Consider the following 18814-nt stretch of genomic DNA (forward strand, 5'->3'; position numbering starts at 1 on the left):
TTTCTAGTACTTTCCAAGAAAAATCTTTTAAGTCTCCAAATAGAATTAGAAGTACTGCCAGTCAAGATGAACAGAAGTTTGCAACTCTAAGTAGTAAAATATTAAGTTGTTTGGGCTTTGAACATTGAACATTTGACTTGGAAGCATCTTTTTCTCTTCTAAGGACAAATTACTCTTTTAGACTAATGTGCAGGTGGGTGATGCTGTTATCTCCTGTGACAGTGTTTTAAATTGTTTAAATTATGCTTCTTTCTCCACCCTTCTCCTCCTTTCTGTCTTCTTTTCCTCTTCCCTGGGTTCTAGACCCCCAGGTGTACCTACTACTTAATGGCTGCATGGACTTGGACAACTCACTTAACTTCATTTTCTTATCTATAAGATAGAAATCATGCTATCTGTTCTGCCAAGGGTTGTGAAGATCAAATTAAGGTGTTTTGGAAACTGTAAAATTCTTTTTTAAAAATAGATTTTTATCAGTTTTCCTTAACACTTAAAAAAAGTAAATAACTTCTACTGATTTTTATTTTTTTACATTGTTGTTATACCTTCCTCAAGAGAATGCTTTCTCCTAATGAAGAAATACAGTTAAAACAGACCAGCAGTAAGCAGCAAGGAGGCCTCTTTGGCTGGAGTATAAAAGAGGGAGTATAATGGGGGGAGAAATAGGGAAAATGGGCCTCGAAAGACAATCTCCAGCCAGATGGTAAAGGGCTTTAAATGCCAGACAGAAAAGTTTGTCTTTGATCCTAGAAGCAAGAAGAGTCACTGGAGTTTTGAGAAGAGGGGAGTGGCCCCACCAGTCTTGGGTCTTGGTAATGCCCATTCTGAAGCTCTGTGGAGGATGGATTGGAAATGTGAGAGGCTAGAGATAGGGAGGGGGAGGGCTTTGTAAGAGTTATAGGACAGGGGATGAGGGCTGGGGGCTAACTGGAGAGATGGTGGGGAGATCCTACTTGATAAGACATGGCCTCTGACTGGCCCTGGGGGCTGAGGAAGCATGAAGGGTTAGTGATATTCAGTGATGGTGACATGTTCCCTTCCTCTTCTTGAGGTGATGAATTACAGGTGAGAAATAAAGCATACAGAGCCAAGATGGTGAATAAAGGCAATCCAGCTGAACTCTATCAACATATTCCCCTCTAAACAACTTTAAAATGATGTCTTAAATCCAATTTTGGAGCAGCAGAGCCAACAAAAGGTCAGGGTAAGACCATTTTTCTGTCCTAAGGAAACTTAGGAGGTTGGCAGGAGAAGTTTACGACACCTGGGTGGAAGCTTGTCTAGAACCCACGTACAGGGCAGCAGGAGCAGCAACTGCAGGGGGACCTTTGGGAGCTCTTGGTCTAGAGACAGCTGTAAAGGGGTTAGACAATTGTTCAGAAAGATTTTTACAGGGGACCCTTTGCTGGCACTGAATACAATGCTTACTAATGGCAACTCTATTGCTCATATGCAGTTCTGGGTCACAGTTTCAAGACATAGAGGAGTGCTGGGGATTGGTCACAAGGGAGCAGGGTCCTGCTCGCAATTCAAAGGCAAAGAGGAGTGCTGGCCCTTGTGGCTGCAGGGGAGCAAGGCCCTTCCTGGGTAAAGACCAGAGGACAGACCAGGAGGGCAGTGACCACACCTCTTCCAGGATCACACCACTTTGGAAGCATCTGCAGGACTCCCAGGACTAGCCCTGAAAACAGCAGCATGAAAAAGCCTGAAGCTTGGGACATGTCTGCCCAACCCTACACAAGCAGAGCCCACATAACCCAACATAAATTTCAAAGTCAAGAAATAGGCTGAGGAAATGAGAAAGAGCAAAAAAAAATTTGACCATCAAAAGGTACTAAGGTGGCAGGGAAGACCAAGATACTCAGAAGAAGACAACAATGTATGAAAAGAGTTAAAAACAAAACATCAAAGAAAATGCTAACTGGACCCAAGCCCAACAAGAATTTCTGGAAGAGTTAAAGAAAAAGATAAGTGTGGTAGAGGAAAAATTGGGAAAAGAAAGAGAGTGATGCAAGAAAATTATGAAGAGAAGATTAACAGCTTGGTAAAAGAGGCACTAAAAATACTGAAGAAAATATTACCTTAAAAAACAGAATTGGCCTAATGATAAAAGAGGCAAAAAAATTCATTGAAGAAAAAAACTCCTTAAAAAACAAAATTGGCCAAATGGAAATAGAGGTACAATATATCATTGAAGAAAATAACTCCTTAAAAATTATGATTAGAAAGGCAGAAGCTATTGACTCATGAGACATCAAGAAACAATAATCAAAAGAATGAAAAAATAGAAGAAAATGTAAAATATCTCATCAGAAAAAACTAGAAAATATATTCAGGAGAGATAACTTAAGAATTATTGGGCTACTTGAAAGCCATGATCAAAGAAAGATCCAAGACATCATATTTCAAGAAATGATCATGGAAAACTGCCCTGATATCTTAGATCCAGAAGGTAAAATTGACATTGAAAGAATCTACTGCTCACCTAATAAAAAAGATCCCCAAATGAAAACTCCCAGGAATGTTACAGCCAAATTCCAGAGCTCCCAGGTCAAGGAGAAAATACTGCAAGCAGCCAGAAAGAAACAATTCAGATATTGTGGAACCACATTCAGGATCACTTAGTGGCTTCCATGTTAAAGGTGCAGAGGACTTGGAATATGATATGCTAGAAGATGGAGTCCAGATTACAATCAAGAGTAACCTAAACGGCAAAACTGAGGAGAAAAAAGAACAGATAAAAATTGGACATTTAATGAAAATGAGGACTTTCAGGCATTCTTGATGAAAAGACCAGACCTAAATAGAAACTTTGACATTCAAGCAGAAGACTCTTGACAAGCACAAAAAAGTAAAATGAGAGTGTAATCATAAGGGTCTCAATAAAGTTAAACCATTTTTATATTTCATACAGGAAGATGATACATGTCACTACTAAGAACTTTATTATTATTAGGGCAGTTAGATGTTTACATGGATAGAGGTCATGGGTGAGTCAGTTATGTTGGAATGATTCCCCCTGCCCCCAAAAAATGAAGGGGTAAGAAAGAGGGGAGCACTGGGAGACGAGGGAAGGGAGAGCTATAATGGGGGAAATTTTCTCATATAAGAGAGGCACACAAGGAAGAGCTTTTACAGGGGAGAGGAAAATGGGACGGTGGTGGGCAATGCTTGAATCTCACTCTCATCAGCATTAATTCAAAGGGGGAAGAATATATATACTCAGTTGTACATAAAAATGTAACTTACCCAATAGGGAAATAGAAGGGGAAGGGGATAAGATAAGGAGGTTGGGGAGGGCTGATGAAAGAGGGGACAGATTAAGGGAGCTAGGGGTAGAAGCAAAATAGATTTGAAGAAGGATAGGATAAAAAAAGAAGAAACAGAAGAAAATGGGATGGAGGGAAATACACAGTTGGTAATCATAACTGTAAATGTAAATGGGATGAGCTCACCCATAAAAACTGAAGTGGACAGCAGAATAGATTAGAAACCAGAATCCAACAATATATTGTTTACAGGAAATACATTTGGAACAGAAAGACACACAAATAGTTCAAATAAAGGGCTGGAGCATAATCTAATATGCTTCAGCTGAAGTAAAGAGGCCAGGGGTGGCAATCACGATCTCAGAGCAAAAACAAACATAATTAAAAGAGATAATCAGGGAAACTACATTTTGCTTAAAGGTACCATAGACATTGAAGTTATAACAGAAATGTTTACCACAAGTTTCTCTAATAAAGACTTCATTTCTTAAATATATAGAGAGAACTTAGTCAAAATTTTCAAAATAAGAGCCATTCCCCAGTTGATAAATGGTCAAAGGATATAAACGCAATCTTTCAGAAGAAACCAAAACTATAGTCATGAAAAAATATTCTAAATCACTATTGATTAGAGAAAGGCTAATTAAAACAACTTTGAAGTATCACCTCACACCTATCAGAAATGACAAATGCTGGAGGGGATGGGAGAAAAATAGGTGCACTAATGAATTGTGGTAGATTTGTGAACTGGTCCAACTATTCTGGAGAACAATTTAGAACTAGGCCCAAAGGGCCTATTGTAACAACAATGTGGCTTGCAGCTGCTGCTGAGATGTAAGACCCAACAAGACCAGCAATAAGAGCTGCTAGCATGGGTTCTTTGATCTGCTTTTCTAAGGAAAGCAACTTCAAGGACTTAACAATCTCATTTTGATTAAACATGCATATATCATTCACTTAGTTCAGGAGGAAAAGCTAGCACCCTGAACTTCAGAGCAAATACAATAGAAATTACAAATAGAAAATATCAACAGATCAAATAACACAGTTCAACAGACAGGCTTTGTCTCATCAAGACATCACATAGTTACCAAAAAGAGAAGCACCAACATCTGGGTTTTCTTCAGAGCCGGGGGTGGGGGTGGGATGGGCTTCAGCAGCTACCCAGGGTCTCCACATCACCACTCTTCCAGTGAGTGAGAACCCCCAAACAAAATGCTAAACTCTGAGTTTATATACCCTTCTTAGGGTCTGAAGGGCTTCATACCTGATCAGCAGAAGGGTGTGGGCCTGGGGCTTTGCACCTAGTAAGGCTTAATCAAAGGCACTTGATTACTTTAGCATTCTAAAAGAGAAAATGGTACCAAAGTCCCACCTTAAGCCCCACCTTAATTACCAATATACCTATAAAAGACTATGGCCCAAAGGGTATAAAACTATGCACCCTTTGATGCAGTAATAGCATGACTAGGTCAATATCCCAAGAGATCAAAGGAAAAAGAAAAGACCTATATGTACAAAAATATTTATAGAAGCTCTTGTGGTGGCAAAGAATTAATTGGAAATTAAGGGGATATGCTGTGGGAAATGGCAAGGGGGGGTGGTTTGAGAAAAAACAGGACCAGACCTATATGAACTGATGCTAAGTGAAGTGAGAACCAGGAGATCCTTGTGCACAGGAAGAGCAGTGTTGTAATGATGATCCGCTGTGAAAGACTTGACTGCTTTGATCAACAGTGATGCATGACAGTTCCAGAGGACTTATGATGAAAAAATGCCATCTACCTCCTGAGTGAGAACTGATGAACTCTGAGTGCAAGTTGAAGTATAATTCTCACTTTATTTTGCTTGCTTTTAAAAAAAATTGGCTATGGGGCAGCTAGGTGGCGCAGTGAGTAGAGCACAGGCCCTGGAGTCAGGAGGACCTGAGTTCAAATCCAGCCTCAGACACTTGACATGTACTAGCTGTGTGACCTTGGGCAAGTCACTTAACCCCAATTGCCCTGCCCCCCCCCATTTGGCTAATATGGAAATATTTTGCCTGATGTCATATGTATAATTGATATAGTGCTTACCTTCTTAGTGAGTGGAGGAAGGACGGGAGAGAGAGCATTTGGAACTTGGAATATAAAAAGAAAAGAATGCTAAAACTAAATAATAAAGATTATTTTTAAAAAAGGAAGTAAAGCATCCATCATCAGACACATTGGTTTGTTTTGCTTAACTGCAATTCTTTATTATAAGAAAGCATTCCCTAGAGAAAGATAGGGCAACAACCTGGAACGAACCAGTAAGAGATGGTTTATTTTTTTTTAAATGTTGTTTAAGGGAAATAACTAAAGTCTTGTTTACAACAGATCTTTTTTCTAATTCCCTTTTCATCTGTCCCATGTGGGTTTGTAAGTGAAACCTTCATGAGATCACAGAATTCCAGTGTGCTTCTGGGTATAAAAATGGAGTTTCAACCCTGTTCATTTTCTTTGTCTGATCTTTGTTCTTGATTAGACCCTATTTCAGTTCAGTTATCAATTGAACGCCTCTAAGCCCAGCATTTCTAATAATGAATTTGCAGGTTATGATAAATTCTTTTCATTTATTTTTTTTGTTTTGTTTTTTTATTTATTTTTAGTTTACCACACACGGTTCTACATAGTTTTGAGTTCCTGATTTTCTCCCCTCCCTCCCCAAGACAGCCTGGAATCTCATATAACTGTCATGTATAACTTCGCATTGAATTAATTTATACACTAGTCAAGTTGTGGAGAAGAATTACGACCAATGGAATGAATCATGAGAAAGAAGAGACAGAACCAAAAAAAAAAAAACCCAAAAACAAAAGAGAAGAAAAAAGGCGAGCATGTAGTGTGCCTCAATCTGCATTCAAGCTTCACAGTTCTTTCTCTGGATGAAGATAGCATTCTCCATCGTGAATCCCCTGGAGTTGTCCTTGCACCTTGCGTTGCTGAGAAGAGCGAAGTCTGTCAGGGTTGGTCCTCACGGAATCCATATACCTGTGGTTGTGTACAACGTTCTCCTGGCTCTGCTCCGCTCACTCAGCATTATGTCGTGTAGGTTTTTCCAGGTTGTTACGAAGTCCGTATCATCCCCATTTCTTATGGCACAATAGTATTCCATCACCTTCATATACCACAGCTTGTTCAGCCATTCCCCAATTGATGGGCATCCCTTTGATTTCCAATTCTTGGCTACCACAAAGAGAGCCGCTATAAATATTTTTGTACATATGGGTCCCTTTCCCTCTTGTGTGATTTGTTTGGGATACAACCCTAGAAGTGGTATTGCTGGGTCAAAGGGTATGAACATTTCTGTAGCCCTTTGGGCATAGTTCCAAACTGCTCTCCAAAATGGCTGGATCAGCTCACAACTCCACCAGCAATGTAACAATGTTCCAATTTCCCCACATCCTTTCCAGCATTTATCATTTTCCTGTTTTGTTATTTTAGCCAATCTGACAGGAGAGATGTGGTATCTGAGAGTTGTTTTGATTTGCATTTCTCTAATCAGTAGTGATCCAGAACATTTTTTCATATGCCTATAGATAGCTTTAATTTCCTCCTCTGAAAACTGCCTGTACATATCCTTTGACCATTTCTCAATTGGGGAATGGCTTGTATTCCTATGTATTTGGCTCAGTTCCCTGTAATTCTTTTCATTTAGATGTCATTTTTTTTGTTTGTTTTTTTGTTTTGCAGGGGGGAAGGCAGGGTAGTTGGGGTTAAGTGACTTGCCCAAGGTCACACAGCTAGTAAGTGTGTCAGGTGTCTGAGGCTAGATTTGAACTCAGGTCCTCCTGACTGCAGGACTGGTGCTCTACTCACTGCGCCACCTAGCTGCCCAATTCTTTTCATTTAGATCATCACATGTATCCCTGGAATAGTGCTTTGATTCAACAAATCTGCTAAAATTATTTTTAATTACATTGTTACGATTATAAAGCCTCTGGGAAGCCATATTTTATAGAAACAAATTTATATAATTGTACATCAACCACATAAAATAAATCCAAAGAAATAATCAGTGTTGTTTTCTTCCATTACGACCAAATCATGGCTTAAATTTACGTATAGCTCTTTAAGATTTGTAAAGTCCTCTGTGTACGTTATCTCATCTGACACTTTTAACCATATCTAGAGGTTATAAGCAATTTTATCTTCATTTTATAGTTGAAGCAACTGAGGCTAGCAAAAAGTTAACTTGAACAAAGTCACGATGGTAGGCAGTGGAAGAGCCAGGCCTGGAACCAGGGTCTCCTGCCAACCTTGAAATCGTCCTGTAGCTGTCTTCCTCTCAACACTGTTGACCATCCTCGCTTCCAGGACCCTTCTCTTCTCTGGGCATTCATGAATCTGCCCTTCCTTGAGTCTCCTCCCAACTCCTCAGTGTCTTTGGGAGAATCTTCCTCCATGCTATACCCACTAATCATGGGTCTGCTGCAAGACTGTCCTGGGCCCTAGTCTCTTTTCTCTGTCTTTGTGCTCTCACTTGGTGTTTCTGATTTGCTTCCATGGGTTTAGCTATCTCTATGCAGATGATTTTCAGATCTATACATCCTCCTCTGGTCTCTTTCCCAAGTTCTAGGTCTGAGTTCTACCTATCGAACAATTTAAACCAGATGTACTATAAATGGCTCCAGACTTCCAAAATAGAGCTCATTCTCTTTTCCCTAAAACCGTCCCCCCAAGGACACTGCTGCTTCCCCAGGTTCCCAGTGTTGGACCCCTTCTCTGCCCCCCTCCCATCCCCGCACTGACCTGGTCTCTCCCCCTACATAAATTGCTTGCTCTGTTCTCCTTCCTTACCTCCACCTAGGCTTCCTGGCTTCCTTCCAGACTCTGGTGCAGTTCCTCCTCAGTCCATCCCCTGCCCCAAGCTACAAGCGCCTTCCCCTTCAAGGTATTATCCAGCCTGGGCCCAAAGGTGCATATTTCTCTCACTGAGCGTGGGAGGTTCCTAGAGGAGCTTCAGGTTTTCCCCAGCTCTTAGCATAGGGCCTGGCACACTGTACATCCTTAACAGAATAAATAGTTGTTGTTGACTGTCCTACAGTGGGAGGGACCAATGGAGATAGTACCTTAAGGCATGTTGGATTTTAGAAAGGGAAGAACCACAGTTCAGCAAAGCCAGGGCTTTAGTGTATTCTGTATCCCACAGTTGTGAGTTTCCACCTCTGCAAAGATGGGAGGGAGGCACATTTTCTTATCTCTTCTCTGGGGCCAAAACTTGTTCATTATAATGACAAAGCTTTCAGTTTTATGTTTTTTGTTCTTTCTTTTGGCACATTTTTAAAGGGTTTTCTAAAATAGAAAGTTACACTAGGGGAAAAGTCTCTTGCAGGATGTGGGACAGTCACCCAATTAACACAAAGAGACAGTTGTATTACATAAAAAAGCTTGCTGAGGAAGTCGTGATAGCATCAGTAGATTGGTGTTATGCACAGATAAGATGATTTGTAAGTTTTCTTTTCAAACCTCATTTATAGGACCCTAGATCCAGATCTGGAAGGGCCCTCAGAGGCTTCTCATCCAACCCTCTCATTTTAGAGAGAAGGAAACTGAGGCTCGTAGGAACAAAGTACCGAACCACCTGCGAGGGTTACTTTAGCTTCCTAAAGACCTAAAGGCTTATTTAGAAACGATCCAGATGGCACAAAGTTGGAAGGAGTATCTCAGCCACGGAGTTGCAGAATTAAGATTCAAATGATTGGCTAAAACTATGACACTAAATAAGATTAAATTTAACAAGGAAAAATGGAAAGTCTTAGCTAAATTCAGGTTTTAAAGTCTAATTACAGTAGCTGAATAACTTGTGAGAAAACATACATCAAAGCAAGACTATTATCCTATAGAAATGACAAATAACAATCATAAAAATTCAAGCTTTTGGAGTTGCAGATTTGCAAAGAATGATCTTACCGGCAACTCTGGAAGGTAAGCGTGGCTAACTTTTTAATCCCAATTTCCCTGGTGAGGTCAAATCAGTTCCCCAAATGTCATAACTTCTACCACCGGAGTCTCTTACCCTTTTCCATAGAGAAAGAATAAAAAGAAATATGGAAGCATAGGCAGAGAATTAGAAGTATGTGCACGTTGACAATAACTATGTGTTTTTTTAAAGCAAAAGAAACAACTTTCTAATTATACCAAAAAGACATTAGAAGGAATCTCAAACCAAATAGGTTGTTATTTCTATTTTTTTAAGGTTTATATATTTTTCTTTGAAAAAAATGTTTTTAGATTATGGGTAGTTCCTGGGTGGTTTTTTTTTTTTTAAAAAGAGGAATCCTTCAAAGTAGTCATGTTATTTAAAATCCCACTGCATATTTCCTTTGGGCTGGGTCCAGTTACTGCATTTTAGTAATTATAACTTTGAAAATATGTGACAAGTTGAGGAGATTCTTTATTTGCACTAACTAGGACCTGGGAGTTTTAGTCATTCCTCTCCCTATTTGTTGAGTTTATAAAGTTTACAACAGTTTTTAATTTAAAAATTAATTACCTGTGAGTTCATGTGGAAAAAAGGGTTTGGGAGTTTTAACTGATTAGCTAAGCACAAGGGCAAAATGTGTCCAAGCTGCTAAGAAAACCGAGGCAATCATTTATTGTTCATTACATTACATTGATGTACTATTGCACATTACAGTCAAATCCAGGGGCTCTGTATTACCTTGAGGACAAAATAGAAACTCTTCTGTGTGGCCTCTGAAGTGTATATCTGATGATGTAGGCTTCTTTCTCACCTGTAACTCATCACCTCCAGAGGAGGAAGGGAACACCTCCCCATCACCGAATAACGTTGGCCCACCATGCTTCCTCAGCCTCCGGGGCCAGTTAGTGGCCATGGCTTGGCCCCCAGACCTCTTCTCCTGGCCTGTGACTCTTACCAATCCCTCCCTGCTTCCAGCCTCCCCCCTTTCCAATCTGTCCTGCACAAAACTTCAGAATGGGCACTGCCAAGGCTGGTGGGGCCACATCCCTTTTCTCAGCTCCGGTGGCTCTTCTTGCCTCTAGGATCAAATACAAACTTCTGTTTAGCATAAATTTTAAAGCCCTTTACCATCTGGCCGGAGATTGTGTTTCTAGGCTCATTCCCTATTTCTCGCCCCTTGTGCTCTTCTGCCCCAGCCAAACAGGTGTACTCGCTGTTCTCCATCCATAACCTTCCGTCTTGCACCTCTTTGATTTGCTACTGGCTGTCCTGAACGCCAAGAATGCCCTCCCTCCTTGCCTCCACCTCTGTGCTCAAGTCCCTCCCACCCCCCTTCCCAAGGCCTTTCCAGACTTTCCAGTCATTAATGCTCTTTCCAGATCATTGTGTTGATTTTGCTTATATGTGTTGTCTCCCTCATTTAGATGTAAATTGAAGGCCTTGAAGGGCAGGGCCTAGTTCATTTGGTCCCATCTGCTGTGCTTAGCACTCTACCTGACTGACAAGTGATGTGTTCTTAATTAATGCTTATTTATTGCATTGATCAGAGAACTTAGGTTTATTTGAATATTTAAACACATAATTTAAAGGAAAGAAATTTTTCTTATTCATTTGTTATAGTCATCTCATATTTAGTCTTTTTTAGTGACAAGAACTGGTTATGAAAAAAAATCTAAGGTACAAAGAGGGTCAAATTTTTGGTTGCTCGGTTACAACTTCTTGGGTATTGCTGCTGTTCACCTTCAATTCATTTGAGTAGGGTTGATCTTTTAAGAATAGAAGAATGTTTGGAAAATAAGGGTGGAATGAGACTTTTTAAAAAGTGACCCAGCTATCCATACCTTTTGACCCAGATATCCATCCCACTGCTGGGTATGTGTGACCTCAAAGGTCGAAGACAGTAAGAGAAGAGTCCTTTATATATTGTGGAAGCAAAGAACTGGGCACAAAGTAGACAGATGCCCCTTGTTTAGCGGGGCTTGGCTAAATATGCTGTGGTCCCCACCTGTGATGGACGATTACCATCTTGGAAGAATGAATGGTGAATATGAAGAATTCAGAGAAGCACTGTACAGACTGATTTAGAATAAAGAAAGCAGAACCAAGGAAGCTATGTCCAGTGACTATAACAGCATAAATGGAAAGAGCAGAAAGATACAGTGGAGCAGTGTGGGATTATCATGGCCACCCTTGACCTCAGGGAAATACTGATGAAATGAATCTCCTTCCTCTCATTGCAAAGGTGGGGAACTACAGGGGTGGGACATTTCATGTATGCTTAGACATGATCAATCTGTTGGTTAATTTTGCTGAACTGCTTTTCTCTTTTTCAATCTCTTAGAAGAAATGCATTTCTGGGAACTAAATGTACTATGAAAACAAAGGGCATCCTGAAGATTAAATGAGTTATTTTTCAAAGAATGTGAAGTATAACATAGCCAGAGTTATTTTGAATGTAGCCAGGTTGGCCAGTTGAGCTTTGAATTTTTCTGTTAAGATGTAGGAGAAAAGGCAAAACCAATATGTGTGTTTTGAAAAATTGTTGCCATGGCCAGAAGAACCAGCAACACGTGACCTTTCTCCTTTAGTCTTAAGCCTGGGTAAAGAAGGGGCAAAAATGGGGGCGGGAGGGAAATATCGCAAACATTTCTTATTTTGTTCCCCTGGGAAAGTGTTGCATGTTTCTGACTTAAAAGTTACTGTAGGAAGATCAGATTTAGGTGAGAGATGAACAAATGTGCCCCCTCCGGTTGCCATTTTGTTGATTCTGCTTGTATTGAAGTGAAATGAACATATGTCTGCATGGGTGTATACTGTCTTAAGATAACCCTGTATGGATCCCCACCAGCCCCTGCCACTCCCACCCCCAGTTTTAAAAGCATCCCTTGGGGGGTGTTTTTCCTGTGGAAGATTCACTGTTGAATTACACTGAGTCAAACCACAGACTTCTCCCTAGTTCACTTAAAATGGGATTCGTGAAAATGTGCTTTACACAGCTTTGAGTATAGTATCATATTTAATCAAATGAGTTAATCTGTTTTGAATATATTAAGATTTCATATATTTCATAGAGTCCTACCCTAGAGGGGGACCTTAAAAGTCCTCTTGGTCAGCCCCTTTCTAAAGCTTGAACTCTGCGGCCTGATAACTCCAACGTCTGGGGTGGTAATGAGGGATTTTCAGAGAGAGGGACGGTGGGTAGGGGAGGGACCCCACTGGTAGTGTGGCCAGAATGCTGACCTTGGACGCTTGCAGTCAGACAAACTTGGGTTTGACTCAGTCCCATGGGAAAGTCATGGCTCCTCTGGGAGCCTCAGCCTTCCTTATCTCTAAAGTGGGGAAAAGACCCCAAGTGGTATTGTGAGGCTCCAATGAGATAATGTATGCCAAGGGCTTAGCAAATATCAGCTATTATTAGTAGTGTTACCTTTACCTCTGAGGCTCCCGCACTGTTTTGGGGGCAGCTGAGGGTTAGAAAGTTGTTACTCCTTACATTTTGCTCTTATCTGCTCTAACTTCATGCATGGAGCCTAATTCTACCCTTCACAGAATAATTCTACTGTCTTTTCTACCTTGTAAGAAATGTAAACAATGTATTCAGCTTGGCTGCAGTTGCTAGGATTCTTAGGAGTTTTTGTACCAATACGATGGTAAAAGAGATAGTTTATCCTAATCATTTAGAGTGTGAATCTGGAAGCCAAGAAGCCCTGGGTTCAAGTCCTGCCTTTGAAAAAGACTGGCACTGTGACCCTGCTCAAGTCAGTTAACCTTTGAGTCCTCTAAGGAACTCTCCAAGACATTAAGTGGGCAGGATAGTGCTGGCTGACCTGCCTTGGTGAAGGGAGTTTTCTAAGACAGTGAAATCGCAGGCCCAGAACTACCCCCACCCCACCCCATCTCTCCCCCTCCTCCCTCTCCTTTCTCTCAGGGAGGTCTGACTTTCCTGCCCTCTCCCTCTCTTCTGCCCCTCCCTTCCTTCCTTGCTTTCTCTCCCTCTCTTCCCCCCCTCCCCCTCCCCCTCTCTCCCTTTCCTCCTCCCCCTTTTTTCTTCCATCCATCCCTCTCTCTCTCCCTTACAGTATGCCCCAGCGTTAGGAGACTCGGATTCTAATTGCAGGTTCCAGTGAGACCTGGATCAAGTCTCTGAACTGATTAGTCTCTCCGTATGTCAGGCAGACAACATAAGGCTTGCTTTGCTCTTCTCCCAAGATTGCTGTTAGGATCACGTGAGATCATGTATAGGGAAGAGCTTTTGGGAAAAGTGCAACATTTGGTGCCAAAAGTGGTAGCCTGAGTTGTGCTCAATAGTCAGAGACTGACATAGGCCCAGCTCCTTTTTAAGAAGTTTTTTTTTTATTTCTAAATTATGATTTCAGCTTACTCTGGTTCACAAAGGCTCTTCAGTGTTTGTGAGCAGTGACCTAAATTACATTAGGAATAGGCCCTAGACCTGTGCTTTTGGTGTCTTGGGGAGCTCCCAGATGAGGAGACTCTCTAGTAATGCAGTTGCATCTTCTCAGCAACCTACAGCCAGAGTTTCCCATAGCATAGATAAGGTTCAGTGACTTGCCCAAGGTCATAGGGCCAGCACCTGTCAGAGGTGGTACTTGAATCCAAGACGTGTTGAATCTCCACTATGTCACACTGCTTTTCAAAAATTACATTAAAGAAGTAATTTTTCAAGTATTCATTGTGGGTGCAGTAGAGGTTGGTGCCATGTTTTCACTGAGTTCAGAAATAATCTTATTTATGGGTGCCCTTGCCTGGTTTAGAGAAGCAGTAACTGTCTCTCTTCTCCATGCTTGTCGGCAGCCTCCCTGCTTGTTTTCTGTCACCCTTGGGAGGGCTGCAGGCTGTAGGCCCTAAAATGGGATCTTCTAAGACAAGCCTGTGAGCAAACTCAGTTTATCAGGTGGGGGTCAGGTCTGGCTTCAGACACCATCATGTTTGCAAATGAAGAGAATGCTTTGGAGGATCAATCATAAGACAAAGAGGCAGAAAGAACCTCACAGATCATTAATCTCCTCTAGGGCAAATGCTGTCCCGTTTTTGTCTGTTTCCATAATGTGTGGCACAGAAGGACAACCTGATCAATTCTGGCTGGCTGATTGAGTGAGTGGTCATGTGGTTTAGCCACATCATCTTACAGGTGTCATGAAACTGAGAACCAGAAAGTAATCAGTAACAGAACTAGGATCCTCTGGGCCTCTGACTCCAAGTCCTGGGCTGCTTCCAGTATACCACATTGTCACCTTTCGAAGTGTTTGGTTACTGATTTATAATCTTTTCTGATTGATTTTTGCCAAGAGGGTTACAGTTACAGAGTTCTTTTATTCAAAATCATTAGAGTTTGAAGATTATTTTTCAAAAATTAAAAAATGTGATCAAGTTAGGTCAGGTTTAAGGTCAGGTTGTGCTATATTTAAAATTTAGCCTCTCTTTCTTTGCAAAGTGGAAGAATATTGAAAACTTTAAATCAGGTCTTCAAATGATTGTTAAACTGTCCAACAAGCAGTGGATGTCTGGGTGAATGATGTTTTTGTCTTTCAAATATAATACAATGTTTTTGTCTTTCAAAATTACACTTTAAAAAATAGTAGTCTTTTCTGTTTTGTCTCTTGGGAAGCCAGAAGTTTCTGTTCTTGTTTTTTTTTTTTTTGTAAAGGAATCATCTGTTTAGAGCTAGAAGGGATCGTAGAGGCAATCTGGTCTAATCCTTTTGTTTTATAGATGAAAAAACTCTGGAGGCTCAAAGAGGTTAAAATGACTTGTCCAGAGTCATACAACTGGTAATCATCAGAGGCAGGTGATCTGACTCTCAAGTCTAGCACACTAGCCATTCTGTAACACTGCCTTTCCAGGTTTCTAATATGCATCATGTTGACCCTAACAACATGAAGAAATCTTAGAAGATTAGAACCACAAATGCATTGTGTCTCTGACCATTGTGTCTGATCTGTTTGTCAGTTTTCAGTGTACAACTATGGATGCGTTTGGTTAGTTTAACTGGACAAAGTATTTTATTAAGAATATAGATAATGCAGATAATGATCCCTATCAAGAAATTACTTTGGGCCTGCTATGAGAAGGCAAGAGATGCTGAAGTTGGCATGAGTTCTAAAAATCAGTGAGATCAGTGTGGTTGTCCAGAGGTATCTGCAGATCGGTATTATTAAATGTACTAGATTTAAACTAGTGCTTCCATTTTAGTACTTTACTGATTTATTTGACACAGAACTTAAAAAGTTATTTTTCTACTGTGGGCAAATGATTCTTTTTACAATCGTTGGTTGACAAACATTTATGAACAGAAAACATGATTGTTGTTTTTAATTGGATGGTGTGCTTGGGGATTATTTTAAGTTAAAAGTATGTGGAGATTCAAATGTATTACTGATGTTCTTATTTTACAGTTGGGGTCAAGGATTTGGTCTTTTGGGGTCCATCTTTGGAAAGGACAGTGCAATAAATGAACCAAACAGTGTTTTTGGACTTATATTTTATATACTACAGCTGTTACTTGGTAAGTATTTAATCAGTTATGTAAGATCCATTTGTTGGTACATAGTATGTTTGGCCAGAAAATATAGGTTTTTATGTTCTTTGAAAAGGAGTGTCTGACTTACTAAACAGAGTAATAACAGAACCCACAATTCACAACATATTAAGGCAGTGGTTAGTGTTAATTAAACCTGGGAATTGGTTCAGCCAACATTTAATATGAATATAGCTGAACTCATAGATATGTAGACTAAATGAGGATTTTCAGACTCTAATGTTCAGGATAACCTCTCTAAAGTTATAGAAAATCTTCATGATACCATAAATAATACCATAAATTTGGAATCTTTTTTTCTCTAATTTATATGTTTTCTTTGTAATCTGGTTGATATGAAGTTATGTTATTTTAAGTTAAGGAAGGTCCCTCTAGGTAGGATCCTTAGGACATTGCCACCAAGGGGCTAGTATATGATAGGACCATTATGTATCAGGATTTATCTCTCCCTCTTCAACACGAATTAGGCTAGTTTTGCCCTATAAGGTGATAAAGGTCTCCCTGGGACTTGATTGCACCTCCTTTGATGCAGCTTCCTGGTGGTTTTTGGCCATGTTGACAGTGGCTCCTTGGTTACCTCAGGTCATAAGAAAGACCACCTGTGGGAGGCTCTGGGCCCTTCAAACTAAATGCTGGAGTGTTCCTGTTGAATATCTTTTTTATGCTAGTCTCCTTTTGTTCAGTTTTGGTTTTTTTAAATGAACTTATGTTATACTTTCAGATTTTTTGCTCATTAGGTTGTAAATTCCTTAGAATTTATGTAGATCAAGCCTTATACTATAATATGCATCTGGTACCATACTAGACACAGAATCACTGTTCCACGTTACTGTTTTTTGTTTGTCTTGTCTTGTCTTGTTTTGTTTTTGCCCTGAAGCTGTGATTTCAGAACTCCCAGTTGGAAAGCTTCCTCTAAATAATAAAGATTGGCAGCTGTTCACAACTTGGAATCTTAAACAATTGAGGCAGATATAGCTTGAGCCTCAGCCTCCCCAGGCCAGTCAGGTCCCGGAGACAGCTTTGTCACCTTTTAGGGTAAAGTTGTTGGGGGGAAGGGACAATATTAGAGGAGGACACTGAGACAAGTTACTTGCCCAGGGAAAACATAGCCTGTATGTCAGAGGTGAGACTTCAGCCCAGGAGTGTCTGATCCCATAACCAGTTCTCTAGTTCTCTGTCCACTACTCTCCACTGCCTCTCACTTCATACCTACTAGTGAATGAGATGCTTATTATGCTCTGCAGGAGGCAATAGTATAGAATGAAAGAGCATAAGAAAGGGAAGAATTTCTATACTGGATCAGAAATGGGGTTATTTAGTGTCCCATGTCTGACAGGTAAACAAATGGGACCAAGGAATAGTTTATGGAAGTTTATGACCTCTCTGGCTTCAGTTCCTACATCTATAAAATGGGGAGCATGGATTCATTGGCCTCTAAGGATCCCCTTAAAGCTTCCATAGACACCCTCTAGTTATCAAGTATTCCAAGAGTTGTTGGGGAAAACAGTCTGTTTACATCCTTCATGATGTTACTGATTTTGATCCTTATTTCTTTCATATTTTTCCTTTTCATAAGGAAGTGTTCTAATCCTTTCAGTTCTCATTCTATTTATCTTCTTTGTTATTAAGCTGCCTTTCTCTAGACTTGTTTTCCATTCTCCCTCTTAAGGTATAGTAGTTCTGAACTACATGGATTTCAGATGTAGCCTCACCATGATCGTACACAAAGGCAGAGGTTTTTTGACCCTTTTGTGGTAATTAAGCAGTCCATGGTAAGCCTTTTGGCCATCCCAACATACCGAACAGATCTCTTAAGGCAACAGACTACAGTGACACCTAAGATCCCTTTCTTGTGTTATCGATCCACTGGATTCATTGCTTTTGAAATGATATATCTTTCTCAGAATCCACTACCTCATTCTTGTTCAGCCCAGAGCATCTGTGATTTTTATGCCTATATCTACAATGTGGAAATTTCTCTTCAGTTTTTCTCTATTGTCTTTGGGGTTTCGTGATTCAGGAGAGCTTGATGTTACCCATAAGCGTAAAGATACCTCTGTTCATGCTCCCTGTTCCACATCATAATGATTCAGTTCTTATGCTAACTGTACCAAGCCTTTGTCACAGCTTATTTGCCATCTCAGAAAAACTCAAGATAAGTTGGACACTATTATCCTGGCTGATAATAAGATGTCTTTCTCCCAAGGCAGCTGGTACTAAGGAAAGCTGCCAGCCAGCTGTAAGATACCCTCTCTTCTGATGTTTATGTTGTAATATATTAAAAATGCCTGTAATGAATGACAGTTACCAGGTGATATGGGGTGACAGCATGGACTAGTTGAGATTTGGGGGCTTTGAGTGTGTGTGCTGTGGGTGAGACCTCTGAGTGCCACACTGGTAAGGGACACCTCCAAAATCTCAAGCTCTTGGTTGCCACAGATAGATTTCCTACAGGATCCCCCAAAACAACTTCATATACAGGTTCATGGGGATGGATCAATGTCATCAAGGGCAAATTAAGATGCTGTAGTCATCTCTTAACACATCAGGCCTCCAAACACTATGATTTTATATAGAACAGTGACACCTGAACAGCTCACAATTGACTCGTTAGTCCAAAGGAGATTGAGGCCTTATGTACCTAAAGCCAGTTATTGGCACTAATAAGTTGGGGCCATTGTATGGCTTTCTTCTTTCTCCTTGGCCCCCCACCCCCACCCCCAGCTCTCTGCTCCCTTCTTATTTTATGCCCTGTCCCTTAGCTCTGTTCTGCTGAGAAATTTTCCAACACGCAAGGTGTTCAATGGAAGCATAGGGAGACCTGGAAAAGATGTGTGAGATGTACTTGTATAAATCTGCTCAAATTTGAAATGTGAGGGGCAGTGTGGTGAAGTGGATAAAGAGTTAGCCTCCCAGCCAGGTAAACCTGGGCTCCAGCCTGGCTTTGACACATCCTGTCTATGTGACCTTGGGCAAATGACTGAACCTCATGGTGCCCCCAGGTGTGAGTATCTAAGAGGTTAGGTTGCTGCATGTATTATAT

The 18814-nt window shown here is 40.6% G+C and overlaps 1 protein-coding gene across 1 annotated transcript in view; it reads left to right on the forward strand.

The window, feature by feature from the left end:
* VKORC1L1 (vitamin K epoxide reductase complex subunit 1 like 1) overlaps positions 1–18814 on the forward strand; it is a 48503-nt gene that overhangs the window by 24219 nt on the left and 5470 nt on the right. Inside the window, exon 2 of the mRNA XM_036766937.1 lies at positions 15629–15738. Within this exon, the coding sequence (XP_036622832.1) occupies positions 15629–15738 (110 nt within the window). The remainder of the gene's footprint in view (positions 1–15628; positions 15739–18814) is intronic.

The sequence above is a fragment of the Trichosurus vulpecula genome, chromosome 7 (assembly GCF_011100635.1).
Source record: "Trichosurus vulpecula isolate mTriVul1 chromosome 7, mTriVul1.pri, whole genome shotgun sequence".
Taxonomy (NCBI): Eukaryota; Metazoa; Chordata; class Mammalia; order Diprotodontia; family Phalangeridae; genus Trichosurus; species Trichosurus vulpecula.